General features: G+C 57.8%; 10 protein-coding genes across 16 annotated transcripts; 6 read left to right on the forward strand and 4 right to left on the reverse strand.

Annotated features, from left to right (window-relative positions):
• Positions 1 to 327: 327 nt before the first annotated feature.
• On the forward strand, positions 328 to 2,176 carry H310_14305 (hypothetical protein; the record flags this gene model as incomplete). The annotated part of the gene is made up of 3 exons (XM_008882128.1): positions 328 to 627; positions 796 to 1,162; positions 1,224 to 2,176. 3 exons carry the CDS (start codon positions 328 to 330, stop codon positions 2,174 to 2,176), a joined length of 1,620 nt encoding a protein of 539 aa, XP_008880350.1.
• Positions 2,177 to 4,351: 2,175 nt separating this feature from the next.
• Positions 4,352 to 7,531, forward strand: H310_14306 (hypothetical protein; the record flags this gene model as incomplete). Its single annotated transcript, XM_008882129.1, has 12 exons — positions 4,352 to 4,674; positions 4,727 to 4,972; positions 5,020 to 5,141; positions 5,194 to 5,344; positions 5,391 to 5,465; positions 5,515 to 6,141; positions 6,211 to 6,384; positions 6,438 to 6,560; positions 6,616 to 6,898; positions 6,949 to 7,053; positions 7,100 to 7,318; positions 7,365 to 7,531. Exons 1-12 carry the CDS (start codon positions 4,357 to 4,359, stop codon positions 7,529 to 7,531), a joined length of 2,610 nt encoding a protein of 869 aa, XP_008880351.1. The 5' UTR covers positions 4,352 to 4,356.
• Positions 7,532 to 7,595: 64 nt separating this feature from the next.
• Positions 7,596 to 8,576, reverse strand: H310_14307 (hypothetical protein; the record flags this gene model as incomplete). The annotated part of the gene is made up of 4 exons (XM_008882130.1): positions 7,596 to 7,949; positions 8,023 to 8,264; positions 8,315 to 8,426; positions 8,478 to 8,576. The coding sequence occupies 4 exons, from the start codon at positions 8,574 to 8,576 to the stop codon at positions 7,596 to 7,598; spliced, it is 807 nt and encodes a 268-aa protein (XP_008880352.1).
• A 146-nt stretch (positions 8,577 to 8,722) lies between these two features.
• On the reverse strand, positions 8,723 to 14,623 carry H310_14308 (hypothetical protein). The gene is made up of 16 exons (XM_008882131.1): positions 14,447 to 14,623; positions 14,112 to 14,388; positions 12,902 to 14,067; positions 12,828 to 12,855; positions 12,568 to 12,759; positions 12,355 to 12,515; positions 11,977 to 12,307; positions 11,491 to 11,934; positions 11,259 to 11,441; positions 10,995 to 11,213; positions 10,461 to 10,946; positions 10,231 to 10,414; positions 9,788 to 10,179; positions 9,491 to 9,740; positions 9,195 to 9,427; positions 8,723 to 9,146 (listed from the first exon to the last, which is right to left on the reverse strand). Exons 1-16 carry the CDS (start codon positions 14,554 to 14,556, stop codon positions 8,751 to 8,753), a joined length of 5,052 nt encoding a protein of 1,683 aa, XP_008880353.1. The 5' UTR covers positions 14,557 to 14,623; the 3' UTR covers positions 8,723 to 8,750.
• A 229-nt stretch (positions 14,624 to 14,852) lies between these two features.
• H310_14309 (hypothetical protein) lies at positions 14,853 to 16,455 on the reverse strand. Its single transcript, XM_008882132.1, has one exon. The coding sequence runs from the start codon at positions 16,437 to 16,439 to the stop codon at positions 14,913 to 14,915; it is 1,527 nt and encodes a 508-aa protein (XP_008880354.1). The 5' UTR covers positions 16,440 to 16,455; the 3' UTR covers positions 14,853 to 14,912.
• A 182-nt stretch (positions 16,456 to 16,637) lies between these two features.
• H310_14310 lies at positions 16,638 to 18,951 on the forward strand. 2 transcript variants are annotated; one of them, XM_008882134.1, is made up of 6 exons: positions 16,638 to 17,134; positions 17,179 to 17,532; positions 17,586 to 18,006; positions 18,060 to 18,384; positions 18,430 to 18,541; positions 18,588 to 18,951. In XM_008882134.1, exons 1-6 carry the CDS (start codon positions 16,677 to 16,679, stop codon positions 18,811 to 18,813), a joined length of 1,896 nt encoding a protein of 631 aa, XP_008880356.1. In that variant the 5' UTR covers positions 16,638 to 16,676; the 3' UTR covers positions 18,814 to 18,951. The 2 variants fall into 2 exon arrangements, with proteins under 2 accessions (XP_008880356.1, XP_008880355.1); XM_008882133.1 differs by having other exon boundaries at positions 18,060 to 18,541.
• On the reverse strand, positions 18,713 to 19,730 carry H310_14311 (hypothetical protein). Of its 3 annotated transcripts, XM_008882135.1 has the most exons (5): positions 19,666 to 19,730; positions 19,536 to 19,625; positions 19,480 to 19,482; positions 19,337 to 19,408; positions 18,713 to 19,280 (listed from the first exon to the last, which is right to left on the reverse strand). In XM_008882135.1, the coding sequence occupies exons 2-5, from the start codon at positions 19,617 to 19,619 to the stop codon at positions 18,960 to 18,962; spliced, it is 480 nt and encodes a 159-aa protein (XP_008880357.1). In that variant the 5' UTR covers positions 19,620 to 19,625; positions 19,666 to 19,730; the 3' UTR covers positions 18,713 to 18,959. The 3 variants fall into 3 exon arrangements, with proteins under 3 accessions (XP_008880357.1, XP_008880358.1, XP_008880359.1); XM_008882136.1 differs by lacking the exon at positions 19,480 to 19,482 and having other exon boundaries at positions 19,666 to 19,723; XM_008882137.1 differs by lacking the exons at positions 19,536 to 19,625; positions 19,666 to 19,730 and having other exon boundaries at positions 19,337 to 19,480.
• Positions 19,731 to 19,901: 171 nt separating this feature from the next.
• Positions 19,902 to 22,429, forward strand: H310_14312. 2 transcript variants are annotated; one of them, XM_008882138.1, is made up of 9 exons: positions 19,902 to 20,030; positions 20,082 to 20,168; positions 20,228 to 20,358; positions 20,411 to 20,606; positions 20,658 to 20,813; positions 20,860 to 20,988; positions 21,038 to 21,159; positions 21,212 to 21,447; positions 21,499 to 22,429. In XM_008882138.1, the coding sequence occupies exons 1-9, from the start codon at positions 19,995 to 19,997 to the stop codon at positions 22,368 to 22,370; spliced, it is 1,965 nt and encodes a 654-aa protein (XP_008880360.1). In that variant the 5' UTR covers positions 19,902 to 19,994; the 3' UTR covers positions 22,371 to 22,429. The 2 variants fall into 2 exon arrangements, with proteins under 2 accessions (XP_008880360.1, XP_008880361.1); XM_008882139.1 differs by having other exon boundaries at positions 20,082 to 20,358.
• A 316-nt stretch (positions 22,430 to 22,745) lies between these two features.
• H310_14313 (hypothetical protein) lies at positions 22,746 to 24,103 on the forward strand. 3 transcript variants are annotated; one of them, XM_008882140.1, is made up of 3 exons: positions 22,746 to 23,356; positions 23,404 to 23,575; positions 23,626 to 24,103. In XM_008882140.1, exons 1-3 carry the CDS (start codon positions 22,751 to 22,753, stop codon positions 23,886 to 23,888), a joined length of 1,041 nt encoding a protein of 346 aa, XP_008880362.1. In that variant the 5' UTR covers positions 22,746 to 22,750; the 3' UTR covers positions 23,889 to 24,103. The 3 variants fall into 3 exon arrangements, with proteins under 3 accessions (XP_008880362.1, XP_008880364.1, XP_008880363.1); XM_008882142.1 differs by having other exon boundaries at positions 22,746 to 23,575; XM_008882141.1 differs by having other exon boundaries at positions 23,404 to 24,103.
• A 40-nt stretch (positions 24,104 to 24,143) lies between these two features.
• On the forward strand, positions 24,144 to 25,105 carry H310_14314 (hypothetical protein). Its single transcript, XM_008882143.1, has 4 exons — positions 24,144 to 24,649; positions 24,698 to 24,767; positions 24,811 to 24,859; positions 24,908 to 25,105. The coding sequence occupies exons 1-4, from the start codon at positions 24,149 to 24,151 to the stop codon at positions 24,975 to 24,977; spliced, it is 690 nt and encodes a 229-aa protein (XP_008880365.1). The 5' UTR covers positions 24,144 to 24,148; the 3' UTR covers positions 24,978 to 25,105.
• Positions 25,106 to 25,306: the final 201 nt, after the last annotated feature.

Below are 25,306 nucleotides of genomic sequence, written 5' to 3' on the forward strand. Positions count from 1 at the left end.
TTGGTTGCTCCCCTGCGTGGATTGCTAGATGTTGCAGCCAAGGCCGCCGGAGGCTCGAAGAAGACAGCCCTGGCGAAGATTAAGTTGGCTGCCATAGGTTGGGCAGCCGTGCACGACGAGTGTTTTGCCGCTGTTAAAATGACGCTTCAGCACATGGTGACGCTGTCGCATCCGTCGTCGGAGAAGGTCATCAGTTTGTACACAGATGCAAGCGAAACGCACTGGGGCGCACCCAGATTCCACCTGAAGACCTGGGTCTGCCCGTGGATGAGCAGCGGCATGAGCCGCTGGCGTTTTTGAGTGGCTCTTTGGAGGTGCCAGCGCCCGATGGCCAACGACGGAGAAGGAAGCGTTTGCGATCATGGAGTCGTGCAAACGGCTCGTGTACCTCCTGCTGCGGCTGCAGAGATTCCGACTGTTTACGGATCATCGGAATCTGTTGTACATCTTCAACCCGTTGGGCTACAACTCCAACATGGCGCGTTACCAAGCCCACAAGTTGCAGCGGTGGGCCATGTCATGACGACGTTCCCGTACACCCTCGAGCACGTAGCCGGGGATGCCAACGTCTGGGCAGATTTGCTGAGCCGCTGGGGAGCGGCCCCTCTGCCTGCGCAAGTTGCGCGAGTGCGACAACTGGTGGTGGTTTCGCCTCTACAAGCGAAGGATTTTGAATGGCCGACAGCAGCGAAGATCTTGGCGCTACAGCGTGGCGCGATGGAAGAATTGGGGGAAGAACACCCGACTATGACCTGGAGTGAAGAGAGCGGTCTCTACATGACGACCGCCTACTAGATTTGGGACCCTGACAAGGCAGTGGACTTGCAGCAGAAAATCTGTATCATTGCCCATCAAGGTGCCGCTGGATACCGCGGCGTGGACGTTACGCAGAAGGGCGTACTAGATCGGTTCGATTGGGCGACAGCCAAGGAAGACATCAAGGCCTTCGTCGGTGGCTGTTTGCATTGCCTCTGTGTGGACGGAGTCGTGGTTCCGCGTCCATGGGGCGCGGCATTGCATGCGGAACGCCATAACGAGCTGATATACTTCGACTGGCTGCAGCTGCCTCCAGCCTCGAACGGCTGGAAATACGTGCTTGTCGTGAAGGACGACATGAGCGGGTTTTGTCGCTTGTTTCCCTCGGCTACAGCGGACGCCGAGAGTACAGCCAACCCTTTGATGGACTGGTTTGCCACACGGCACGGCTCTGACATGGGTGTCAGATGGCGGCAGCCATTTCAAGAAAGAAGTGGTGGACAAGATCAAGAAGAAGATCGGAGCCCACCACCATATCACCACGCCGTACACGCCATGGGCGAACGGGACGGTAGAAGTGGTGAATAGCCTCGTGAAGCGCGGATTCAAGACCCACCTCAGCGAGATGAAGTTGCGACCAGACGAATGGCACCGTGTATTGCCGCTTGTTCAAAGTTCCCTGGACCACCAGTCGGCGGATCGGCTAGGTGGTGTGTCCCCGGTGACGGCTTTTCAAGGTTTGCCGTCAACACCGCCGATTTCTGGGTTCGTACACCCAAGGACGAAGGAAGTGGAGACCGTGGACTGGCTTGCCAACACAAGGAAGAAGCATATGGCCGAGTTGCGACAAGCTCTAGACGACTTGCATCTAATGTCACATTGCAAAGCGAGAAGTTACGCAGGCAAGCCAGGGACCTGCATGGGCGAAAGAAGAACGTCCGCATGGCGAAAGTTTGCAGTCGGCGATATCGTACTTGTTGGCTGGGTGCTGAAGTACCCGAACAAGTTGGCCCTGAATTGGAAAGGGCCATACCGCGTGTCACGAGCGGACTCCGACTACGTCATGGAAGTTCAGCAACTGGTGGAGCCGTACGAGATATCGTTGCACCACGCCAGTCGGCTCAAGTTCTTTTGCGACGCGGACCTAGATGTGACAAGTGACCCGGTGGATTACGCCGCGTTCGGTGACGAAGGTTTCTACGTCGAGGCCCTCTTGGCGGCGCGTTGCAACGAAGGAAGACATGAAGTTCTGGTCAAGTGGAAGGGGCTAGAAGGAGAAGAAGCGTCTTGGGAACCTGCATCCCAATTGTACGAAGACATTGCGGTTGTGATGCGGCGTTGGATTTTGAAGAACGCTGGCAAAGAAGAAATCAAGGCGCTGCTGGCGGCCTTAGAAGAAACGCTCGGACACTCTCTCTAGGAGGGGGAAGTGTTCTGGGTGCCCAGAGCCGACTCAACCTTACGAAAGGTCGGTTGGCCGGGTCCCAAACCAAGATCTCAAATTTCGGTGGGTGGAACGCAAATCCGAACAAGACCAAGATGTCAAATTTTGGTGGAAAGCAAATCCGAACAGGATCTGATTGGTGAAGAAGGCGACGGTTTGGAGATATCTGATTGGCTAAGGTCCTTACTAGTAGATCTAGATGTCCAGTAAGTGCGGTTAGCGGGGTGACTCTCCTCGAAGTGAGGGCTATTGGCTAACTGACTGTAATTCAGTTTGCATTGTGAATCGGACCAAGCGAGTGGTTCCTGTAGCTTCGACGGGACGTCGAAGGTGCGAGGTGCGAAACAGTCCCCAAGCGCTTGCGTCACCAACTGGCGCAAGTTGACCAAAGTCACTGAACGCGACCATCGTCACATCTTTAACATGCAACAGCGACTGGAAGGTCTGCTCGCCAGATTATGATGGACATTCAGCTGCATATCTCGCTGCGAACGTACAAAACGACCTTGCCGAAACCGAGCAACTGGCTAACTCGAAGCGCAAACATACCCCAACGCTCAAATAACAACGCAAGTACTCACGTCTGACCTATGCCGAGCGACACTTATCCGTGCAAAAGGCTTGAGATTTGGTCTAATGAAAATATTCAACCTGGATGGTCCAGACGGGATCCAGTATTACTGGCACGATCTACGGCACGACAATGACGAATTTTCATTCGACTCAGCGGAGGTGGGAGCTGTATGATCTGGGGTGTTTCGTCGAGAGGCAAGACCGAACTTGCTTTACTGGAAGGCTCCGAGACTGGTAATACATACGTTGAATTCCTACCTCATGCCTTTTGGGCATGTAATGTACAGCGGTAGCATTATCTTTACGCAGGATAATGACATTTATCAATTATGCCAAACAGGTTTTGAAGTTTCTCGATGTAGACGAAGTCGTTTTGAACAACCTGCGTTGTCTTCAGACCAAAATCCCATCGAAAACCTCTGGGGACTCCTTGCCCGTCAAGTCCATCATGATGGATGGCAATATCAATCAGTTGGTGAGCTCAAGAGCACTGTAGTGCGCGAATGAGCGAGCATTTCTCAAGGTTACTTGCTAAAGTTAACCCGATCGATGCCAAAGCGGTGCATGCAAGTTATTTCATGCACGGGATGCAAGTCGAAGTGCTGAAGTGTAGTTCCACTAACTAAACGACGATAATACACGAGACTGTGCTGTTTCAGCAAGGTGTCCTATCCTGCTGTCACACCTCAATAAAGTTGTCGCGACAGAGCTCCATCAGTTTTCACAATTTTTAATGAATTTCCATTCGATTATATTAGGTCAATCAAGATGATTCCTTCGACATATTTCTTTTCAACTACAGTGCAATTTATCGACAACAACACACAAAAAACAGGCGTGTCCTATCCATGTAGCGCGCACTGTATGTACGACTTTCAAGACTCGAGCACAGAGGAAGGGCCTTCCAACGAGGAGGCTAGATGAAAACGAACGATGTACAAATGCATCGCCATCAGGACTCGGTTACAGGGAACGATAGAAAAATGGACCACAGCAGAACTTCCGAAATAATTCAACGAAAGAGCGAATCAAATTTACTTACAATAATCGACTTGACGTTCGTTAGCGAATTCAAAACCCCATCCGTTAAGAATACAACCAAACACACTACTTGGTCATGCTGTCCACTGCAGGCTCGCTCGAGCATTACCCAGCCTTCCCCGAGATGCTCATAAAATCGGCGGTCGTAGGCAAAATCGTGACCAAATACATGCTACGCCAAAATGCCTCGTTCGGTGCGACAAAGGCGGGCATTTTCCCGTCACATTAAGGAAATGCATCCTTATTGGGTTAATGTGCGTGAGTGCCTATTAGTGATGGCATCAATTCACTATTGAGCTCCCAAATTTTCAACTCTTGGGACCTCCCGCCCAAACACGAGTTAAAATTTAATCGTGGCTCCAACCCATGAAGTTGCCGGCCGATCGATCTGTCATGGGGGGGATGCAGCATATTCAATGGTCGCCAATCCGAATATATCCGGACGACGACGTTTCATACGAAACGGCTTCCCAGTCACGTGAGCTGGCGACGACGGGAGGTCGTTACGACGGAGCAAAATACTTCTATTTTGGGTGTGCGAGATGGAGGCCGCCGCCGTCGATGAGACACTACCGTCTCCTCCGCCTCCAGTCAGCGGACCACCACCACCTCGTGCGCTATCCAAGCCAGCGCCTTTGACGCACGTCCATTCGACGACTGAGCCAAGCCGCGACGGGTCATTTGGCCCGGATGCCAAGCACCCGCTAGTCCACGACGGCGTGGTCGACATGCGCATGCTTATGATCTCAATGTGGAAACACCGCAAGAACGTCGCGTTCATAAACTCGTTGTGCGACGAGCTGCGGAAGCTCACCAACACTCGACCGATCTTGGACCAGGTCGAGTTTTACCTTCCACAGGTATATGGACCGACTGCACGCAACCGTCAAATCATCCTGCTCGATATTGTAGCTGTCGCACATGGTCCTGCATTTGGAGAAGGAGCTCCCGATGGAAGCGATGGAGCAGTTTGTGATGCTGCTGTCACTGAGCAGCAGCCACTTTGCCCTCCAATTCTTTTGGATTGTGTACGGAGCACTGGACGAACACCGCCCCAAGAAGAATGGAAACCCTCGCACGTTTACTCGGTGTGCTCAGCTACTCGTCATCCTCGAGCAGTGCTTCATTTACGGCTCCCCGGTCAACAAGCAAGCCAAGGTGACAACGGTCCTGCGCACTCAACGACTGATCCATCGCGGCGGTAGGAACTGTTTGCGAACCAGCAAATCTCCAAGGCAGAAATGAACTTGATCCTCAAGGCCGACCGCCGGTTCTTCGCTGCACAGAGCAGTGCGTGCATGACGCTTGTCGACGACTCGTTTGACGGGTACAGCGACTCGCCCCGCCCCACGCTGCTTGCTCATGTCGACGGTCGCTAGTTGGCTGTACAAGAAAGGCGGCGGCACCAGCAAGCTCGGCCGCCGCAGCTGGCACCGTCGGTGGTGCTGCATTGAGCGCAAGATCCTGTACGTTTACAACAGTCGGCACGACCACCATGCGCGCAACACCATCCCTCTGGAGCGCTCCGAGGTACCTCTCGCTTTGCCGAATTCATGGTCACGATGGCCGTGGTCAGGTCCGCGTGAGTGCAAACCCCAAACGACCACACTACTTTGAGATCCACCACAGGTTGAGCGACACCACATTCAAGGTACCCCAACGCATTCGCCGAGAACGGAACGAAATGACGACGCGATTAGTTTGCTGCCCCCTCTAGCGAGGACCTCCAGCTGTGGGTGGACAACTTGGAATCGGCTTCTGCCCCGCCTGGTCCACCCCCGTCGTCTCCGTCCAAAGTTCCTGGTGGCGGTCCGTCCCGAGCGATCGAGCGCATGTCCGACCGCATGCGGTCGTTCATCCTGGAACCGGAGCGGCGGAACAGCGACGACCAGGATGGAGATGCGAGCGACTGCAGCCGTCGCGTTCATGTCGAGGACGGGATCGACAAAGCGCACGAGGTGTCGATGGCAGCGCCCGTGGACGTTCTCACGAAGGGCGAGGCGCTCCCAGACCAGCAAGCCGACGCCACAACGACTCGGTCGCGAACGTCGTCTGCGGGCAAGGCTCAAGTCCACCTCACCCAAGAGGAGCAGATGCGCTACGATTTCTTCACCGACCAAATCACGTTTGTCAAGTCGATCACAGACATCTGCGAAGACCTGCGGCTCGTCGACGCCTCGAAGCGCAAGGAACTGCTCCCGATCAAGCTCCGTGACCTCGACAAACGCCTGCCCACATTCGCGTACTTGCCGCTGTGCCGATCGACGGACCACTTTTACCACGTCACGGCCGTCTGTGCGGACGACGGCTACGTGTTCAAGACACATGTGCGAACTCCCACACACCTCGTCTCCATCTCGTTTGTCTCTCTCATACGGCTTCTTCGTCCGTGCCAGGAGCGCGCGCCGTGCTTGATGCATTTTGTTTCGACGCCGAACGCGTCGCATTGGGACGTGTCGACCGCGCTTTTCACGTACCTGCATGCCCACGACGAGCACATTGAGACGAATGTCCAGTGCGACGCCGCCGTTCCAAGCGCGTCGACGCCTTTTCTCGACGAGCTGCTTTTGGTACACGGGGCAGCGGCAGCGACTGGGCTCCACCCCCGCTCGTTTCCCCGTAGGACGACGACCGCCGGGCCAAGATTCACGCGATTTTTGGCGAGCTCAAGTGCGAAAAGACTGCGCGGCTCGCCCGGGCGTATCCAGTCGACGGCGCGTTCCATCTCGAGTCGTTTATTGCCAAGGTAGGCGCCCGCCGCCATATATAGCGTCGCACCCATATTCTCGACGGCCATGCAGAGCTACGACGACCTGCGGCAGGAAGTGCTCGTGATGCAGCTCATTTCGTACCTCGACAACGTGTTCGCGCGCGACAAGCTCCCGTTGAAATTGCACCCGTACCGGATTCTGTCGACCGGCGCCAGCACCGGGTTGATCGAGCTCGTGGCAAACGCGACGTCGTTCGACGGACTGAAAAAGACGGCCGGATTCAAATCGCTCCGCGCTCATTTTGAGACGCTGTACGGAGATACCAACAGCACGACATTCCACACGGCCATGACCAACTTTATCCAGAGCCTCGGTACGCCCGGCGCCGTCGTCCGCCGCCGCCCCTGACGCGCGCTCTCGTAGCGGCGTACTCGATGGTGTGCTACATCCTGTGCATCAAGGACCGGCATAACGGCAACATCCTGCTTGACGTTGAGGGCCGCGTCGTCCACATCGACTTTGGCTATTGTACGTACATCCGCGCCATCGTTGTCACTCGATGTGGTTGTGGCAGTTCTTGGGCGAGCACCGGGCGGGTCGTTCAGCTTCGAGACGGCGCCGTTTAAGCTCACGGCCGAGATGGTCGAGTGCATGGGCGGCAAAATGTCGGCGAATTTCAAAACGTTTACAGAGCTGTGCATCCAAGCGGCGCTGGCGGCGCGACGACATGGCGACACGCTGTACACGCTCGTCGAGGTCATGAGCTTGCATTCGAAGCTCCCGTGCTTCAACGGTACGATCTCTCTCGTCCACGGCATCGGGCCATGACGGTCGCCCAGGCAACACCGCGACGACCTTGTCTGCGTACCGAGATCGCCTCTTCCTCAACGTGGCCGAGGATCGCGTCCCAGCAGTTGTCCACGGGCTCATTGAAAAGTCGCTCGGGAGCTTTGGGACGGCCAAGTACGACCAGTTCCAAGAGTACTCGAACGGAATCGCCAAGTGACGGCGGCGGCCGTTCGCTTTTATGTTGGACATTTAAACTACACACGCTGCTTTCGTCTACATGGTTATCCACGCATGGCAGAGCCCAGCGCCACGACGACAACGATCGAGTTCCAGCCCGCGCGGCGAACGGCGGCCGACGACCCGTCCGCCGCTACCGGCCCAAGGCAATGCTCGCTGTCGGGCACGATCTCGACGGCAAAGTCTTCGTAAAAGACGGGCTTGGCCCCGCCGTTGTCGTTGAGGAACATCGAGCTGGGCGTGCACGTAAAGTTGGAGCATGGTGCGTTCGCAAAACCCGTCGGCACGTCGGACGCGGCGCACGGCGTCGTCTGGCACGAAAACGCTTGGGTGGCTTTACTCTGGCAAATGTACATGCCATCCCGACACGAATCGGGCCATGCCGCGGTCGCGCTCACCTAGTTGGTTTGCATGGTCAGCACATTGCGCGCGCGCGCGCGGTGGTGGTGGCAAGCATCGAGGGGCGCGTACGGGGTTGGTCGGCGTGCACGGCGAAAACCGATACGCTTGTTGACTGAGGCCGCACTGGTCAAACTCGGTGGGGGCGACGGCCGCGGCAAACGTCGCGCACACTTTAAACGTGGCGGTGCCACCGAAGAATGCCGTGTCGACCGGCCGGGACAAGAACGCTGGCGACTGCGGGCTGCACGACGCACACATGATTTGCGACAACGAGCTCTTGTGGACGTTGAGCATCTCGGCACACACGGTGCCTACAACCGTGACGTGTCAGGGGTAGCTTGCCACGAAGGAGTTGGCGCACTGGACGCGAGCAAGTTGGAGAACTCGCGTTGAATCATGTTGTCATGGACGGGGAGGCAGCATCGCGACGATTGAAACTTGGTACAAAACGCCAGCGCGTACTTGGTGCTGGTCTACGAGCGTCCCACCCGTGACGACCGCGCGCATCACGACACAGCCACTACCTCGGCTGGCGTCACCCCGCTAGCCAGGCACGTGTCGCCCTCGCCGCACACGACGCCAACGCCGACCACCACGCCGCCTAGCGCCCACCGATGCCGCATCGTCGGACTTTTCGTATACCCAGTGACGGTTACAGGTCTCGACATGTAACGGTCGGATGCCGCCGAAATGGCGCGGTTGGCATGGGATGAACAAGCGCACGGGAGCGCGCACACACACGCTGTAGTTGCTGTCGATGCGCAAGAAGTGACGATGGAGGTCGTTATGACGAGAGATTACAAGTCGCCTGTGAATCCCATCTGGAGCGCGGCGGCAAAGTCGACCATCGAGTCGTGCAGGTGTTTCTGGGACGCGAGGACGCGCCCGCGGTACACGTACAGCGGTGCAAACGTCGGCATGCACTTCATCGCATGCGAAAAGTTGCGCAGGGCGTCGTCGACATGGCCTTGCTTGATGTGCACGCATGCCTTGTTCGCCCACACAAAGCCACAATCTGGAATGATGTCGCCCGCCGCGTTCAAGTGGTGCATCGCGTCGTCATAGGCATCGAGGAGCAGGTACGTCACGCCCAAGTTGACGTGCGCGACGCCGAGCTTCGGGTTGAGCACCAATGCTTGCGCGAAGAACTCGATGGCGTCGGTCAGCTTGCGTTCGTCGAGGGCGAGCGTTCCCTACAGACACAGACGTCGCGTCACTCGGTACAAAATGTGCACACGCACCAGGTGAAAGTACACGTCAAACGCGACGGGGTCGAAGTAGATGGCATTCAGGTAGTCCTCCCGTGCCGCGGCGACGTCCTGCATCTGCTCGTACACCTTGCCTCGGTTCGCCAGGTGCATGGACAGCGTCTTCTTGATGCCGACTATCGACTGTTTGTCGGCCAGCACGTCGTCGGCCGACACGGACATGCGCCGCTTCTTGCCATCGCGGCCATCCATGGCCGTCGCGACGTCTGGGCCACAACGACTCACGTCAGCGTATGATCGATCGACGCGCATCATCATGATGGACGCACGTGGCGACGCGGTACGTGGCATGACCTGGCGCCGGCGGGTCCACTCGTGCAGCGCCATCGATTTGTTCTTGACCAAGAGCGCGTACTCGATTTCAACGATCGGACAGAGTCCAACGGAGATTGCGACCGCCGCGTGCATGTGCTCGATCGCGTCGCGAAATCGACCGTTCTCCAGCAACATCATGGCTTTCTCATCGTGCAAGTCTTGGTTGGTTGGGTCGATCGCCATCACGATGTCGTACTGCCGCGTCTAGCGCGTCGTCCGCATGAGCTCGACGACCACGTGGTGGTACGTACAGCATTCGCGTTGTCGTGGCGCGCGCGGAAGAGCGCCGCCAGGTTGAGGCGGACCGCGACGTCGGTCGGGTTGATTCGAACCGCACGCAGGTAGCAATGCCTCGCCTGCTGCATCAACGACTTGTACGAGTCGGCCTTGGACGACGTCGCCGCGGGAAGCACCACGGCCGACGCGGCCGTCGTTGCGTCCGCGAGGCACATGGCCATCGTGAAATACGTATTGCCGGCATCCACGTACGCTTCCGTCGCCGTGGGGTTGTGGCTCGCGTGCGACTTGAACAGCGCGATCGCTTCCGTGAACCGGCTCAGCTTTAGGTAGACGTACCCGAGGCCCATAACGACGTCCATGTCGTCGGGCGCGTGCTTGTACACGTCTTCAAAATCGTGCGCCGCTACACGCGGCGGTCATCTCCGTCATCGTACGCACAACCAAACACACGAACCTCCTGGAAAATTCAGCAAGTGGCAGCGCGCGAGGCCGCGATTCCGCACCGCGTCCACGTTGGTCGGGTCCAGCGCAATCGACCGCGTGTAGTCCGATTCGGCCTGCGCCCACACATTGAGCATTTGGTACGCCACGCCCCGGTTGTAATACGCGAGCGCGCTGGTCGGATGGTGCTTGAGCGCCTACAACGCCGCTGCTGAGCGCAGCACTCGACAACGATCGACCGACCTGATCAAAGCACTCGATGCTGGCCGTGTACATGGAGAAGCGGCATTTGAGGACGCCGGCGCTAATGTACGCGTGCAGATTACACGGATCGATCTGGAGGGCGGTCGCGAGATCTTGGTACGCCCGGTTGAATTCGCCGCCGGCAACGTACAGCGCGGCGCGCTCGATGTACGGCTCGCACATGACGTGGCTCGCCTTCATGCACCGGGCAAAATCGTTGGCGGTCTCGACATACGTGTGCTTGATAAACGCCGTCATGCACATGACGTTCATGTCGGCGGCCGGCAGCGTCGCGGGGACGTCATTCCCAGGCCGAAAGTTGTTTTCGTAGTAGCACGGCACCCGCTCGCCGCGCTGCATCGCGTCGAGCTGGTTCCACGCCTTGCTCAGGAGCTGGCTGCGGCACAGCGCGCGCTCGTAGTACATTCGGTACAGCTCCGACTTGTCGGCCAGCGTCAGCGCGAGGTCGTAGTCGAGGATGGCAGTCTGGGCAGAAGAAATGTAATCGTGATGCTCGAACGGCATCGTGCGCACCTTGTACGCATGGTTCCCAATGTAGCACTGCGCCCGCCGCACGTAGCTCCGGGCGCACGCTGGGTCCGACTCGATCGCGAGGTTGATTACGTGCAGCGACGCTTCCGTATCGCCCATCGAGTGGAGCGACTCGGAGAGCAGGCACAAGTTTTCTGGTGTCGGGTTCGCGTCGACGGCCAGCTTGAATTCCTTGACAGCTTGCGAATGCTGCGATAGAATCTACGCATGCCATCACGCCATGGAGCGATGCCGACAACTCGTTACCTTGTACGCCTTGCCGCGCGTGATGCGATCGAGCGATTCGTGCTCGGCGCCCATCTCCATGAATTGTTTGTACGCGTACAGCGCCGGCCGCGCATGGTCGAGCTGGAGGAGGAGCTTGCCCTTCATCAAGTGGGCGAACCGGTCGGTCGGCTGCATCACCACGAGCCGCACAAAGTCCCGCATCTAGCCACCGACGGTGACGGTCGACCGGCCTCTCGAAAAAAAAACGTACCGCAGCTTTGACGTGGCCCTGGCGCGCGAGCGCCTCGCCGCGGAGGTGGAGAGCTTGCGTGAGCCCCAAGTCGTTCTTGAGCGCTCGGGTGCACGCCTTGGCGCACGCGTCGCAGTCGTGGTAGTGCGTCAAAAACACGATCGCAATTTGAATCCAAATGTCGTCCAGCGTCGGGTCGATCGTGACCGCTGCCTTGAAGTCTTGCAGGGCGTTGTTGAACCGGAGATCGGCGCCATAGAGGCCGCCCCGCACAATGTACGCGCCCGTGATGGTCGGGTCGAGGTGGATGCACCGATTCAAGTGCTGGACGACGGCCTTGCGGGTCGCGTCGTCGGTTGCGTGGACGCTGGCGACGGCGCCGCGGAAAAAGTGCGCCGGCGCGTAGTGATAGTCCATGATGACGGCGCGGTCCAGGTCGACGGATGCCCGCGCGTGGTGCCCCATCTAGTCGGCGATGACACGACTTTTGAAATCATGCCGTCGCACCAGGATGTAGAGCCGGCCGCGCTGCGTGAGCAAACATGCTATGATCTTGGCCAGCCGGTCCTCTTCCATCTCGCACACGGTCGAGTCGTGGGTGGACGCCGCCTTGGCCAGCCGCCGGCGGTCCTTCACTCTCGCGTCCGCGTCGTCCATGACCGCAATCAAGGCCGTGAGCCCCGCGACGACGTGGAGGCAGTGCTTTGCATCGTGCGTCCACTCGACCAAGCGGATCGTGAGGTCGCCGATCGTTTCGACCACGTCATGCAGGGCACACCCTGTCCGAATCGCGTTCATGTAGTCGTCGATCGTCAGCCCGATCAGCGACGGGATGCTCCTTTTCGCCCGACGTGAGCCATGCGCATGCCATCATCGAAGCCTTACATGACCGTTGCAGTCGCGTCGCTGTCCGCCTTGTCCTTGGACCCCGCTGGCGCCGTGGCGCTGCCGTCGGCCATGCCTTCGATCATCCGGTGCCGAAGGTACGCGCGCTCGTAGAATGCGCGCCAGTTCTGCGGGTCGGTCTTCACAATTGTCGAAAGGTCCTACGCCGCAAGCATGACGACGTTCTCCTGCGCGACGGAAAGAAAGCGCGACCTTGAGCGCCAGCGACGTATGCCCCTGCTTGGCGTACACTTTGGACCGGAGGAGCAGCGCGTCGGCCGAGTTGGGCTGTTGGTTGAGGACGTGGGAGAGGTCGACGATGGCCGAGTGGAATTCTTGCATTTGCGTGTGGATGTGGGCTCGTTGGAGGAGCAGGCGCGGGTGGTTGGGGCACAGGCGCAGCGCCTGCAACACACACGACAGGCGTCGTGAGCAGTCGACGGGAGAACCGACCGATGCCGCCGCACACTCACCGACGTCAGGTCCTTGAGTGCTTGCGTCCTATGTGGGGGTAGGTTGTGAGGTCGCGCCGTTGAAAAGCACAAACCAAAGCCCGAGGCGGCGGCACAGTCTCGCGCGCAGCAGCAGCGGCTCGATCCAGTCCTTCTCGATGCTGATGCACGCGGACGCGAGCATCGTCGCGCGTCGCCAGTGGCGCGCCTTCTCGGCCACGACCGCTTCGTCGTACAACTCGTCCAGCGACAGGACGGCGTCGACGCCCGAGAGGAATGCTTTGGCGGCGTCCCGATCGTGCTGCCGCCGCGCGACGGGAGCCTTTTTCTTGACTGGGTCGCTCGCGTCGGCGTTGTCGATCTCGCTGATGATGTTTACACTGACGCGGACCTGGTACTTGGTGCGCTGTTTCTGGACAATGTGATGGCAGAACTTTTGAAACAAGTTGGTGCTGCGGCGGCGGGCACCGTCGTCTTCGTCGTCCAAGTCGGCCGTCGGCGCGTGCCGGAGACTTTGAACGTCCTTGTGGCGCGCTTCGAGCGAGATGATGTGTCGGTGCGATGCGTGTACGATCGTGGCGCCGGGAGCGGTGTCGCCATCGTCGTCACTCCCGAGGAGCACGTTTCGTGGACGGTTGGGATGGTGCATGGACCCGAGGGGCGGCGTTCGAGGCATGCTAAGCGTCATGCCATCCGCGCCGCCCATTCGAATGTCGGTTGGGTTGTCCATGACGTTGAAGAGCGAGTCGCGCCGGCCGTCGCCGCCGGCCAGCTCCCGCGTCAATGCGTTCGGGTGCATGTACTTCTTGAGCACCCGCGATCGGTTGACAAATTTCTTGAGGAATTTCACCTCGAACTGCACGTCGTTGGGGCCGGCGCTGAGCGGGGCGAGCTGCATCTCGGCGCGCTTCTTGTCGATCTCTTCCATTTCGGCACTTCCACCAGGGTCATCGCGCCCGCCCGCCCCGATTGTGTTGGTACCCTGGAGGCGCTTCTGGTGGCTGTGCACGGATACCTTGGGCGGAGCTTTAGCCATTTCTTCAATGTCGACGGGTGCAACGTAAGACGGAAAGTGCATGGCAGCGGCTGTCGTTTGATTGCTCGTCGGCAGCTCCGGTAGAGGAACCGAGGCCGGGTCCAGGATAATGTCTGCGTCGGTCAATTCGGTGGGCGTGGGGTTGTCGTCCAAGAAGGACTGGGGGAGTAGGGTCGAAGGCACTGGGACAGGTTGAGGTCGGTCGATTGCGCTGACTTGAATCACCTGGAAGCCAAATGTGAAGTAGCGGGACCACATCGCGGACGTACTGGTTTCATGAGGAGATCGAGCAAGCCAGTGTGCTTGTGGTGTTCGTTCACGGGAAGTGACAGCGTCATGGTTTGGGTTGTCTGCGGTCCACCATTGGCGGCACTTGCGTCGCTCTCTAGTTCCTGAAGATGCGTCGACGACTGCCGATTCAACGCAGAAGGTATCGCGCTGATGAGCCGTCGCTTCGCCCGCATTCTCCGGTATGCCATCTTTGCCAACACTTCCTTGGACAACAAATCCAAGCCAGATCGCCTCCTCATCGCGCGGGAAGTGGCTCTGATCGCACACAACGAAACATGAGGTGGTCGGGATGTGTCGAGTTGGTTGCACGTACGCATCGGTTAGCGATGGGGTTTTCTGCCGCGAGTGGCCGTTCACTACTGTCATGTTCTTCGGGCTAGCGGACGGCAACACCGTGAAGAACTGGGGTCGCTGATCTCCCATGTCGATGAATTGCCGCCAACTGGATCGATCGGTGTCGCCGCTTCTGGCGCGCCAACTAGGCGTTGCATGTGGCAGTTACAAAAAGGGACAACCGGCTCGTTAATGTTTTAAACATTTAAAATTATTTCGAAGGCGCCTGAGGCTTGCGACGCTACGTCGGAGCATGCGTCTCCTGGGCGGCAACGACCTGGTTTAATGGACTCGCTAATCGACCATCATGAGTGAGGGGCGCCATGCTCCGGCACGAACCACCGAGTCAAACGTGCGGAAACGGTTGTACGGTCGATGCTTGGTGGTACACCTGGCTTTTAAAATCCGGTCGATACGTTTCAAATGAGTTTAAAATACGTGATATTTCAACACTCGGCTTCTGGCGCCCATGTTTTGAACGTCCGATCGAAGCCGACCGAGACAAAGTGCTTCTCGTCTGGCGCGACATCCATCGACATGATCTTGCCGTCGTGGCCCTTGAGCACGCTAAGGAGGGTCCAGTTACGACTGCGCCACAGCTTCATGCTTCCATCGAACGAGCTCGTGGCCAGAAGTTCGCCAGACGCTGAGAACCGCACGGTCGACACCATGCCGTCATGAGCAGGCACGACGTACACGTTCTGTCGTTTCCGTAGGTCCCAGATGCGCACGGAATGGTCGTCGCTACCGCTTGCCACCACATACCCATTTACATTCCAATCCAGCGACACGATTTGCTTGGCGTGGCCTTGCAGTGTCATGATCGACTTGCCGCTGCGCAGGTCCCACACTCGCCCGATGCCGCCGAGATCTCCCGTCGCACACAGCGCGCCGTCTCCTTGGCATGATATGGCGTATATCTCCCGGTAATGTCCTTCCTGCAACAACAGCTCCGTGCCCTTCTCCGCATCCCACAGCCGCCACGTGTGATCGTAGCTTGCTGTGAGAACATGCGCGCCCATCGGGTGAAACGCGACCTGGCCAAGACGGCTCTGGTGACCTTTGAGCGTTACTACGGGCTTCGTGTCCTGCTGTTTCCACAGCATCGCTGTGCCGTCGGCGGACGCGCTCGCGAGGACGAGGGAGCTGCCGCCGCTGACGTTAGCCGTGGGATGCCAAGCCAGTCCTGTGATGCGGTCCGTATGGCCATGGAAGGTGTGCAATTGCACACACGTCTTGGAGTCCCATAACTTAACGCTGGAGCTCCAGGAACCGGTACTCAGCATGGACGCGTCGGGCGAATATCGGACAACCGAGAGCGGTCGGACGTCTGCGAGCTGACTCGCATTGACGGCGATGGTCTGGGACGTGTGGTAGAGGTCGGCGGCGTGGGCATCGAGCTCGAAGATGGACGAATCCTGCTGCGCGCGTTCATTTGCGAGGCGAGCATTGGTGCGGACCATCGAGTAGTTGAACAGCGCCTGACGCGCGTACTTGAGGTCATTCGACTTGACAGGCACGTAGAACAGTTGGTCTTCCAAGGGAACCTTCTTTTCCTTCTCGTAACCCACCCCAGCTACCGAGGACACGTCGCGAGGGACAGGAAGAACGCCGTCGACGGCAAGTGCCGATAAGATTGTGCGCAACCGTGCACGGCGATCTTCTGGTCGTTCACCAAACAATGTGATGGGGTGACCCAAGCTTCGAAGTTGACGAATGACATCCTCAGGTCGAGTCGGGACGTTTACTGCGCGGGACCGCTTCTCAGTCTCTAACGATCGCAGGAGCTGGGCGTGCTTCTCTTGGGCGCTGCGACTGGTTGCCGACAGTTCCAACACTTCGCGTTCAACTGCATTGCCACTGCTGATGTTCCCTGCACGAATACCTGCTTCCACTGCACTGGCCTCGGCCTGTGCGATCGCATTCGTCGCCGAGATCTCCCCAAAGTAGATGCCCGCGCGTTTGTCGGCCATCGTTCAAAGGTGCGAACCAAACGTGAAATCCTGTGAGAATCGATATTTCAATCGATTGAATTAAACAGGACACGACAAAAACGCTATAAATCAATATACGCTCACACTTCAAGTCTCTATAAATGAATACCCTGATTTCGTGGGTTTATGTGGCAATATCCTGTCACATCTAATTTCTAAAAAATACATTTAGAGAGGGCTGATGAACACATCATCCACGCAAAAGTTGACGTCGGCATGCAACCGCGGTCGTTGGCAGAAGAGCTTGGCCCGACATGGTTCAACGAGGTGAAAGCATCGACTGCGCGCCATTCTTCAAAGAGGAAAGTCAATTTCGACCGAGGCGAGTTCGTCCGTCAAGTCAAAGCCGCCATCGAGACCACGGGCAAGGTGAATGACCCCGGATTTGTCCGTGAAGTGAAGCGACGCCGCGACTTTGCCATTGACCTCGTCCACACGTACGCGCATTTTTCGGAGGAGCAGAAGCTACAGTTGCTGCTGGGTCTGGCTGTGGACTTGGGCAGCCAAGACATGTCGCTATTAGTCCGTTCACTCCCATCCATGTTGCGAGCTCATCTGGTGTTCCAAGTGTTGGCGGCAGCGCTGGGATTCAACCCACCCACCGACCTCGAAACATACAAGCACGTGAAGCGAGGCCTCGTACCTCTTCCAGAGCAATTCTTCTTGCTTATCGGGTGCGTGCCAAGCTCCTTTCGTGGCCTTCCCTACGACCCTCTAGATCCGTGCCAGCCGGGTACTCGTTCGTGCTGCAACTGCGAAGCGACCTAGCGTCCTGCGTCAAGACGTTCCACCGCATCTTGTCGGACCAAGAGCTTCACGCGCTCTCCTTCCTTGATAAGCTCATGCGCGACCTGTTTGCGACGCAGACGGGCGTTCACTTCAAGCGCATCGAGCTGAAACCAGAGAACAAGGAAGTCCTCCGCGTGATCGTCCAGAACGAGCGCGTCCATGCCATGCGATCGTACGGCGACCTCGCCCACCGCCTAGCTGGACATCGTCGCTACGTCTTTGGCGTATTCCACAGCAACATTGCCCATCTCCCCCTTGTCATTGTCGAAACGTTCTTCACCACGTCCGTCACATCGTCCACAATTTTCCACGTCATGTTTGTCAGCACACATGTAGATACATGCCGACAGTCATCGACTCGATCCTCAGCGACGACCCGCCCCCTCATGCGAGTCCTGGCGCTCTCTCACCACCATCGCACGTCACAGACGACGGCACCCCACCGACCCACGGCGTATTCTACTCGATATCCAATATGCACGTCGGCCTCCGTGGCCTCAACCTGGCGAGCCACCTGCTCTTCCTGACCATCAACCATTGCTCCAAATTGTACCCGTCCATCCACACCTGGGTGACGCTCTCACCTGTTCCAACGTTTCGACCGTGGATGCTGCGGCAGCTACAAATGACCAAGACCTCCCTGTGGTTCACGGCCGCGATAGAGGTCTCGATCGAGCAAGAGTTTGGCGTGAATCGGTTTGCCGCCCCCAAGTGGTTCGTGTCGCAGCTCGAGGCCGCGACCGAAACCCCGGCGTTTGTGCGTTGCCCGTCGTTGGCGCTCCGTTCTACTGAGAGCTGATTGTGTTGTAGACGGCGCTCGCCCGGCGCGTCCTCGTCCGCCTCTGCGCCATCTACGTGTGCTTTGAACGAGAGCATATGACGAAGCGGATCGTCGACCCTGTCGCGAACTTTCATCTGCAGAACGGCGCGCACGTCGAAAGCGTCAACTTTAGCGCCGACACGACCGGCCACGGCATCGCGTCGTCGTATGGGCTCATGATCAACTACAAGTACTCGATGCAGTACGCGACCGACCATTCGTCCATCTCGTACAAGCGCGACTCGACCGTCGCCGTCTCCCCGGCGCTTGTGCCGCTGCTCTGGCACCGATTTCATCCGAATCCAATCCTGCAAGGTACACTGGCCGCTGTCGTTGTTGGTCGTGACCGACGTGCGATAGCCATCCAAGACCTGCAGGACAAGCACGATATCCACGTGCTGGCCACTCAATACGCCAAAGGCACAACCATCCTGCGGCGCGGACAGCTCCCCGACGCCGTTTACTTTCTCTGGTACGACGCACGTGGTCGTGTGGTGGCACTCATGCTCGACGTGCAGTCTCGGCCAAGTGCATGTCGACTCCATTCCGGCGACGTCCCTCGCGCAAGGCCAGTCCTTTGGCGACGTCGAGGTCGTCCATGGCGAGCCCGTGCGCTTCAGCATCGTCGCGCAATCGTTGTGCCATGTCTTGTTCGTCCGGTACAAGGACATGGTCACGTTGCTCGACTTGGTGCCGTCGCTACGAGCGCGGCACGACTTGTCGGCGCAAGTTTCGCGCTTGTAACGATGGTGTGTCCAGAGCCTTGTACATTGTTTCTTGTTTGTCCTATTACCTAACCACATACGCGGAGGAGTCGCGGGCACACCATGGATGGTGGAGCTTGCCACGACTCGTGCTACCTAATACATCATCATCTACCCACTTGCCGCCTACACAATCTTTTCCTTGTCGCTTCCCGTGTGCGCAGCGGCGGCCATCGCTTCTTCGCGGTCGAGCGCAGCGATTTCTTCCTTGGTCAAGAATCGACCCCCAGGGCCGCGGGGCCGTCGCATCGCGTGCTTGTGTCGCGACGCGTGCAAAAACGCCTTGCGTTGACGCGCGTTGCCCAGTTTGGCTTCGAGTTTTGCCCGTTGCTGTCTTCGAACCATAATGCGATGGTATTGCTTGGCATTGACGTAAACCGGTTCTTCTTCGACCATTTCACCGCCACCCGGGAGCGGCATGCGGGAAAACATGGCTTGCGAATGCATCTACGACGTCGCCACATCCTCATCACACACGACCACACCCGTCGTCCCGTCCGTACCATATACGGTGGCATGATCATCATGCCGTTGCCATACATCGCTCGCACTTGGTCGCTGTTGGGTTGTTGTTGCTACAAAACACACACATCATGTCACGGGTCGTCGTCGTCGTCGCTCGATCATCGGGGGAGTCGACGCGTACCATCTACACACACAAATCCATCGTCAGCCGCCGGTCGGTCGCCTCCCATGTCGTACCATTTGAAGATATTGCTGTTGCTGCTGTTGGTACAGCGCCATTTGGGCTGGGTCGTACGCGGCGGCGGTGGCTTGGGTCTCCATGGCGATCTACCATCTCGTTGGCTAAACCCAGCCAATCTCCTCGTACCTGGACACAGATTGGGCGGTCGAATCGAGCGATTTGACTTGCGCACGAGCACGGAAACTGGCGAATGACGCGAGCACGGACGCCGAAAGAGCCAATCGATGGCCGTCCCATACAAATTCCAAGTCAAATCCCCCCCAAGCCGTTTTCGAAAGTTCGCAACCCGACCCCTCGCCCCGTTCAAAATTTGAATCAGTGTCCGGATAAATCGGATCGGCACACGAGAATATAATATGTGTGGAGTTGGAAAAATTATATTAATTTCGTTTGCGCGCCGTTTCGGGCAAGACGCGGCGGAAACGGTCCATGCCACGTGGAACGGCGCGCGCGGCATGAGCGAGATCAACGTGCTCGACCACGATGCCCTGGTGCGAGTGCGATTCCGATGCATGCGACTGACGGACATTCGCTTGCGTTAGATACTCCTCTCGAAGGAAGACAACTCGAGCAAGTTTGCCATCGATGCCCACCACCGCGGCATTCACCGGATTGGAGACCTCTCCCAAGTACACGGCACGCAGTTGCATTCCTTCAGGCGTGATCTTTCCCTCCACGTTCATGGTAGATGCCGCGTCTGTACGCGCTCGATGTGTCGTTCAACGATCTGAAAGCACTCGACAACTTGCACACCGCCAAAGACTTGAAAGAACTCAAAGCGTACAACAATAAGATCACGTCGACGGCTGGACTAAAATCGTACATGACAGTCTTCCCACCCAAGGGTGCGCTTCTTACCTCCACGGCGTAGGAACCAAGCCCTGGAAGTACTCATGTTGAGCGACAACGCCATCGAAGACATCTCGTCGGACTTCACGTCCCTGTTCAAACTCAAGACATTGCATCTTCACGGGAATAAGTTGACGCGTCTCGATCACCTCAAGGCGTGCCGCCACTTGACATACTTGGACTTGAGTCGCAACCGAATTGCCGGCGCTTGGGCAAACGTGCGTGAGTCGTCGCCATCACTCCCAAGATCTCATCGTCCCATGCCACAGGCCCTGCAATCCCTTGCTGCCCTCGAGTACGTCAACTTGAGCGACAACCAGATCACGTCCATCGGATCCCTCGAAAGTCTCAAGAAGCTCGAAGAAATCAACTTAGCCGGGAACCTTCTCTCGTCCCTGAGCGGCGCGTACCCACCGAATTTGACCGTATGACCATTCTTCCACATCTTCCCACACGCTCAACGGGCATCAGGCGCTGCGCGTCGACCGCAACAAGATCACAGACCTCTCAACGCTGCCCGTCCTTCCGAACTTGAACGACTTTTACGCCCAAGCGAACTCGATCACCGACATCAGCGTCGTTGTGTCGCGCATGCCTCAGGTACAATCGCGCCGGTCGCCCGGGTTACATCACAACGATACTTGCGTAGTTGGAGACCATAGACCTGCGCAACAATCGGATCCGTGGGCTGACGGACCTCGTGCCGTTGACGCAGCTGCCGAACGTTGAGGACCTCTGGGTGCGAGGTAATCCCTGCACCCTCTCCGACTCGTACGGCGTCGCAAATGTGCGCGTGAACGTCACTGCTGAGCGCAAACTGTAGGTACCTCCGAGATCTCGCGGCGGCCTTGCCAGCGATTCAATTCATCGACGATTTGTCGCGCCCGCAGATCCTAGACGCTCCGAATCCGCAAAAGCTTGTCGAAGCAGCTGCACGTCCACCCAGCACGGGCCGCCCGGCGACGCCACTCGTGCGCCCGTCAAGTTCGTCATCGGCCACGTCGCGCCCGACTACCGCCGATGGACGACCGCTGTTTTTCAAACCGTCTTCCCGAGCAGGTACACCGTCGAGTCGTGTGTGTGCCCGCGCGTGATGCGAGACATCGACAGGATCGCAGGCGAAGATGCTCAGTCCAGCTGAAGTCGAGAAAGCGCAAAACGACGTTCGAGATCGGTTGGACAAGCTGCGCCATCTCATGGGAAAGATGTGTGGTGACAAGCCAGCGTCAACGAAATGGAGCCTGGCAGCCAAGCAGCGCGGGCCCCAAATCGCCCAAATAACGCGAGCCGTCGCGAAAGATGCCGTCCCTCGCGGCCCTGTACCCCTTGCACAACGCACCAAGACCGTCGAGGTGGTGCCGAAGCTGCAACAAGTCATGCGGGTGGACGACGAAGAGTCGGTCGCGTCCGCCATAGCCTTTATCAACCATGACTCCGAGCCCCGCGTCGAGTGTGTGGGGCAGCAGCCTCATGGCGACGTCGAGCACCATGACAGAGCTTCAACCACTCCACGTCGACGCCATTCTTCCAAAGGAGACGGTCGTCCACAGACTTGCGAAATCGGGACCGATCCGATTGAAGGCATTCCGATTCGACCGCCGACATCGCATGGCTCGACACGTGAAGGAGAGATCCAAACGACAGAATCATCCAAGACCTTTGTGACGATGCCGCAAGACGACGTGAATGACGTGATGTCCGACTTGGTTGTCGACCCATCGATCTTGCCGACGCAACGGCCGTCATACGACGACGTGATGAAGATCCACTTGGCGTCTGCGCTCCAGGCAGAAGACATCGATGTGGACGTTCCGGCCGACTCGACCCTAGACAAGGCGATCGACGAATCCCCGCGAGTGACGCCGTGGCGCCGAGCCGAGCAGCGTGCGCGACCCACCCCGATCGAGCGGGGCGGGTTTCGAATGTTCCGCATCCCGGAAAGTGCTCGTCGTTTCATGCAAGGAGCCACCAGCGCCACATGAACGTGGGAGCACCTGGGTGCCTGTTAACCTTGATCATGGAGGTGTGTATACATGTGGTGCGCGGTGGGTACAGAGTGGGCTGAATAAGACATCAGCGCGCCTTCGCTGCTCTCGGACTACACACAAACTCAGCCAACGAGACGTGCGTTCGACACGGCGTGAGCGAATGCGTCTGCCGCGGGCCTTCCCGCCGGCAGTCGCCGCGGCCGCCTTCGCCATCTTGTCCCACGCATCATGCGAAAAAACGAAACGCTAACGGTGCCGTAAACATTAAACGTCTTTGGTTGAACCCTAAAACGTCACGTTCAAGTTCCTTTACACGGAGGTTTTATGACAATTTCCGCATCCTTCGACTCGACGTTGAATGATTGAGCTCCGTCATGGATACATTTCGCATAGCAATTGGAAAATGCTCGTGGCATGGGGACAACGCCACGGGACGCCAAACTTGCATTGCCAACATGTCGACGAAACAAGCAGGTCCTTCGATGGCGCCCCCTCCGAAGAAGCATCCGGGGGTGGCAGTCGTCGCGGGTGCCATTGCCGGCGGTCTCGAGATGTGCTCGATCTGGCCCATGGAGCTCATCAAGACGAACCTTCAACTTGGCACGATGAAAAGGCATTACACGAGCGTGCTGCCCGGCTTTCGGTATCACATTCAAACGGGCGGCGCCTTGTCACTCTACCGCGGCCTCGCGCCAGTCTTCATCGCGTCGCTCCCCAAGGCTGGCCTGCGTTTCGGCGCGTTCGACTCGATCAAGCAGTGGCTGGCCGACGATCAAGGCAAGTCGACGCCGCTTCGCAACATGGCGGCGGGGATGTCTGCCGGCGCGATCGAAGCCATTTTGATCACTACGCCCACGGAAACCATCAAGACCAAGTTGATTGATGCCAATACTGGCGTGTTGTACGGCGTCCAGACGATTCTGCAGAGGGAGGGCGTCCGCGGGCTGTACCAAGGGCTCACGGCCACCGTCATGAAGCAGGTCCATGCAATCGGCTTGCCAACCGTGACCTCAATCTTGTCCATTAGGCCACCAACACGGGGCTTCGGTTTTTATGGTTCAGTGAATACAAAGCCCGTGTGCCTGGACTGTTGGCGCAACGGGGCATCGACCACAACGCTCTAACATCCACCGAGTCAGCAATCGTGAGCTTTGTCGGCGGCATGACGGCAGGCATCTTTAGCACATTTGGCAACAATCGTACGTTCCGCGCGCATGTCTGGCACGTCGCTCATCGGCTTCCTGTACAGCCTTTGACGTGGTCAAGACCCAGATGCAAGGACTGCAAGGCACACGCTATGTCAACACGTTGGATTGTGCCATGACCATCCTCAAGCGTGACGGCATTGCGGGGTTCTATGCCGGTGTCGTGCCACGGTTGGGACGAGTAGTCCCTGGGCAAGGCATCATCTTTATGTCGTACGATACGATCTCGACGCACGTCGCGTCGTTCCTCGACGACAACGCTACCAATGTGAACGTCAACATGGGCAACGTGAAGTCCAAAGCATGAGACAGCAGCGCCGCCGCGTGCTGGACTACTTAGTCCAGCACGGGCCATGAGCAGAGCAATAACGTAGACGTCGTGGTCGTGGTGTCCATGGGCGGTGCGTCGGCCTTCTCCATGTTGTGTCTGTCGGAACGGATCGAACTGGACCAATCGCCGTCGAGAGATTCTTCGTCGCTGATTGGCTGCTAAAATCCATAACGTGACTTGATTGGCCGAAATGATTCAAATTCCCACCAACCGTTTGCATACTTTTGCCAAATTCCATGGCGCCAGCCAAGCAGGAAGATCGGCGCGACGATGGCCGCCTCGTGCAGGAGATTCGTCCGCTATCGTGCGAGCAAGGCCTTCTCAACCGAGCTGATGGATCTGCGCGATTTTGCCATGGATCCACGTCCGTCCTCGCCTCTGTGAACGGCCCTGCCGCAGCCAAGATTCGCCGACACGAGAAAGTTGACGCCGCCACCGTTGAGGTCGTGTTCAAATCAGACAAAGGCGCACCAACGGCACGGGACAAAGAGTACGAAGCCATCCTGAAGCAGACGTTTGACCCCATCGTGTACGTGGAGAACTACCCTCGTGCCGTCATCAGCATCACCGTTCAAGTTGTGGAAGACGACGGGTCCCTCTTGGCCGTGGCTATCAACGCCGTCAATTTGGCCCTCCTCGACGCAGGCATTCCCATGCGTTCGCTGGTTGGCGCAATCACGTGCTCGATTCTGGACGACGGACAGTTGTGTTTGGACCCATCCTTGACCGAAGGCGACGTGAGTAGCGCAGTTGAAAGTGATGTCCTACCTGCATGTTCTACTTAGGCTGCCACCGCGTCTGTTACGGCAGCGTATGCCGGGAAGAACGACGGGATCCTGACGTCTATCACCACAGGTACGCAGGTTGCACGCGAAAGGGTCATGCCAGGGTCTCGTAGGTCTGGTGAACGAGTCGCAGTACTTTGCTGCGTCGGAGATCTGCCGAAGGTAGCATTTAATTCTCCCTGCAACGCCCGAAGTCATGCACATTTGTAGGGCCATTGACAGCGTTCTTTCGTTTGTCCGCATTGCACAGGAGTCCAAGTTCCAAAAGAACGCAGCATGAGCGCGATACATTGCGCTACCAAGCCACATTGCATCGAGTTAGCTCCAATATCTATCGCACTCGTCGTATGACTTCCCTCGCGTTTGAGCCGATTCTCTTTCCGAACAAAGATTCGCTCGTCTCCGTCCCTTCCTGTCCACGACTCGTATCTTTCTACGCATGGCGACATGGCGTTCGTCGCGTCCAGCGCTTCCGTCGTCTCGCACGCACGTCGGTCGTGGTCGCCACGTTTCCCGCGCATGCTTCGATTCAAATCGTGCCGAATGCGCGCGAGATTCCCAACGAACGGTCCAAAACCACCATTCCACAGGGACATTTTCCCGGTGGAA

Source organism: Aphanomyces invadans (genome assembly GCF_000520115.1).
Source record: "Aphanomyces invadans strain NJM9701 unplaced genomic scaffold supercont1.66, whole genome shotgun sequence".
Taxonomy (NCBI): Eukaryota; Oomycota; class Saprolegniomycetes; order Saprolegniales; family Verrucalvaceae; genus Aphanomyces; species Aphanomyces invadans.

What these genes read in the sequence shown, in the direction of transcription:
- H310_14308 (XM_008882131.1), bottom strand. Translation starts at nt 14,556, where the DNA reads ATGGGAGATCAGCGACCCCAGTTCTTCACGGTGTTGCCGTCCGCTAGC. An exon ending in ATACGTCGCTGGCGCTCAAG is followed by an intron (nt 12,516 to 12,567) that starts GTCGCGCTTTCT and finishes CTTGCGGCGTAG; the next exon opens with GACCTTTCGACAATTGTGAA. An exon ending in TTGACGTGTACTTTCACCTG is followed by an intron (nt 9,147 to 9,194) that starts GTGCGTGTGCAC and finishes CTGTGTCTGTAG; the next exon opens with GGAACGCTCGCCCTCGACGA.
- H310_14309 (XM_008882132.1), bottom strand. Translation starts at nt 16,439, where the DNA reads ATGGCCGACAAACGCGCGGGCATCTACTTTGGGGAGATCTCGGCGACG.
- H310_14310 (XM_008882133.1), top strand. Translation starts at nt 16,677, where the DNA reads ATGCAACCGCGGTCGTTGGCAGAAGAGCTTGGCCCGACATGGTTCAAC. An exon ending in CAATTCTTCTTGCTTATCGG is followed by an intron (nt 17,135 to 17,178) that starts GTGCGTGCCAAG and finishes ACGACCCTCTAG; the next exon opens with ATCCGTGCCAGCCGGGTACT. An exon ending in GACGCCGTTTACTTTCTCTG is followed by an intron (nt 18,542 to 18,587) that starts GTACGACGCACG and finishes CTCGACGTGCAG; the next exon opens with TCTCGGCCAAGTGCATGTCG.
- H310_14311 (XM_008882135.1), bottom strand. Translation starts at nt 19,619, where the DNA reads ATGGAGACCCAAGCCACCGCCGCCGCGTACGACCCAGCCCAAATGGCG. An exon ending in TGATCATGCCACCGTATATG is followed by an intron (nt 19,281 to 19,336) that starts GTACGGACGGGA and finishes GCGACGTCGTAG; the next exon opens with ATGCATTCGCAAGCCATGTT.
- H310_14312 (XM_008882138.1), top strand. Translation starts at nt 19,995, where the DNA reads ATGAGCGAGATCAACGTGCTCGACCACGATGCCCTG. An exon ending in TGCTCGACCACGATGCCCTG is followed by an intron (nt 20,031 to 20,081) that starts GTGCGAGTGCGA and finishes CGCTTGCGTTAG; the next exon opens with ATACTCCTCTCGAAGGAAGA. An exon ending in TTGCCGGCGCTTGGGCAAAC is followed by an intron (nt 20,607 to 20,657) that starts GTGCGTGAGTCG and finishes CCCATGCCACAG; the next exon opens with GCCCTGCAATCCCTTGCTGC.
- H310_14313 (XM_008882140.1), top strand. Translation starts at nt 22,751, where the DNA reads ATGGATACATTTCGCATAGCAATTGGAAAATGCTCGTGGCATGGGGAC. An exon ending in CGGCCACCGTCATGAAGCAG is followed by an intron (nt 23,357 to 23,403) that starts GTCCATGCAATC and finishes CTTGTCCATTAG; the next exon opens with GCCACCAACACGGGGCTTCG. An exon ending in TAGCACATTTGGCAACAATC is followed by an intron (nt 23,576 to 23,625) that starts GTACGTTCCGCG and finishes CTTCCTGTACAG; the next exon opens with CCTTTGACGTGGTCAAGACC.
- H310_14314 (XM_008882143.1), top strand. Translation starts at nt 24,149, where the DNA reads ATGGCGCCAGCCAAGCAGGAAGATCGGCGCGACGATGGCCGCCTCGTG. An exon ending in CATCCTTGACCGAAGGCGAC is followed by an intron (nt 24,650 to 24,697) that starts GTGAGTAGCGCA and finishes TGTTCTACTTAG; the next exon opens with GCTGCCACCGCGTCTGTTAC. An exon ending in GCGTCGGAGATCTGCCGAAG is followed by an intron (nt 24,860 to 24,907) that starts GTAGCATTTAAT and finishes GCACATTTGTAG; the next exon opens with GGCCATTGACAGCGTTCTTT.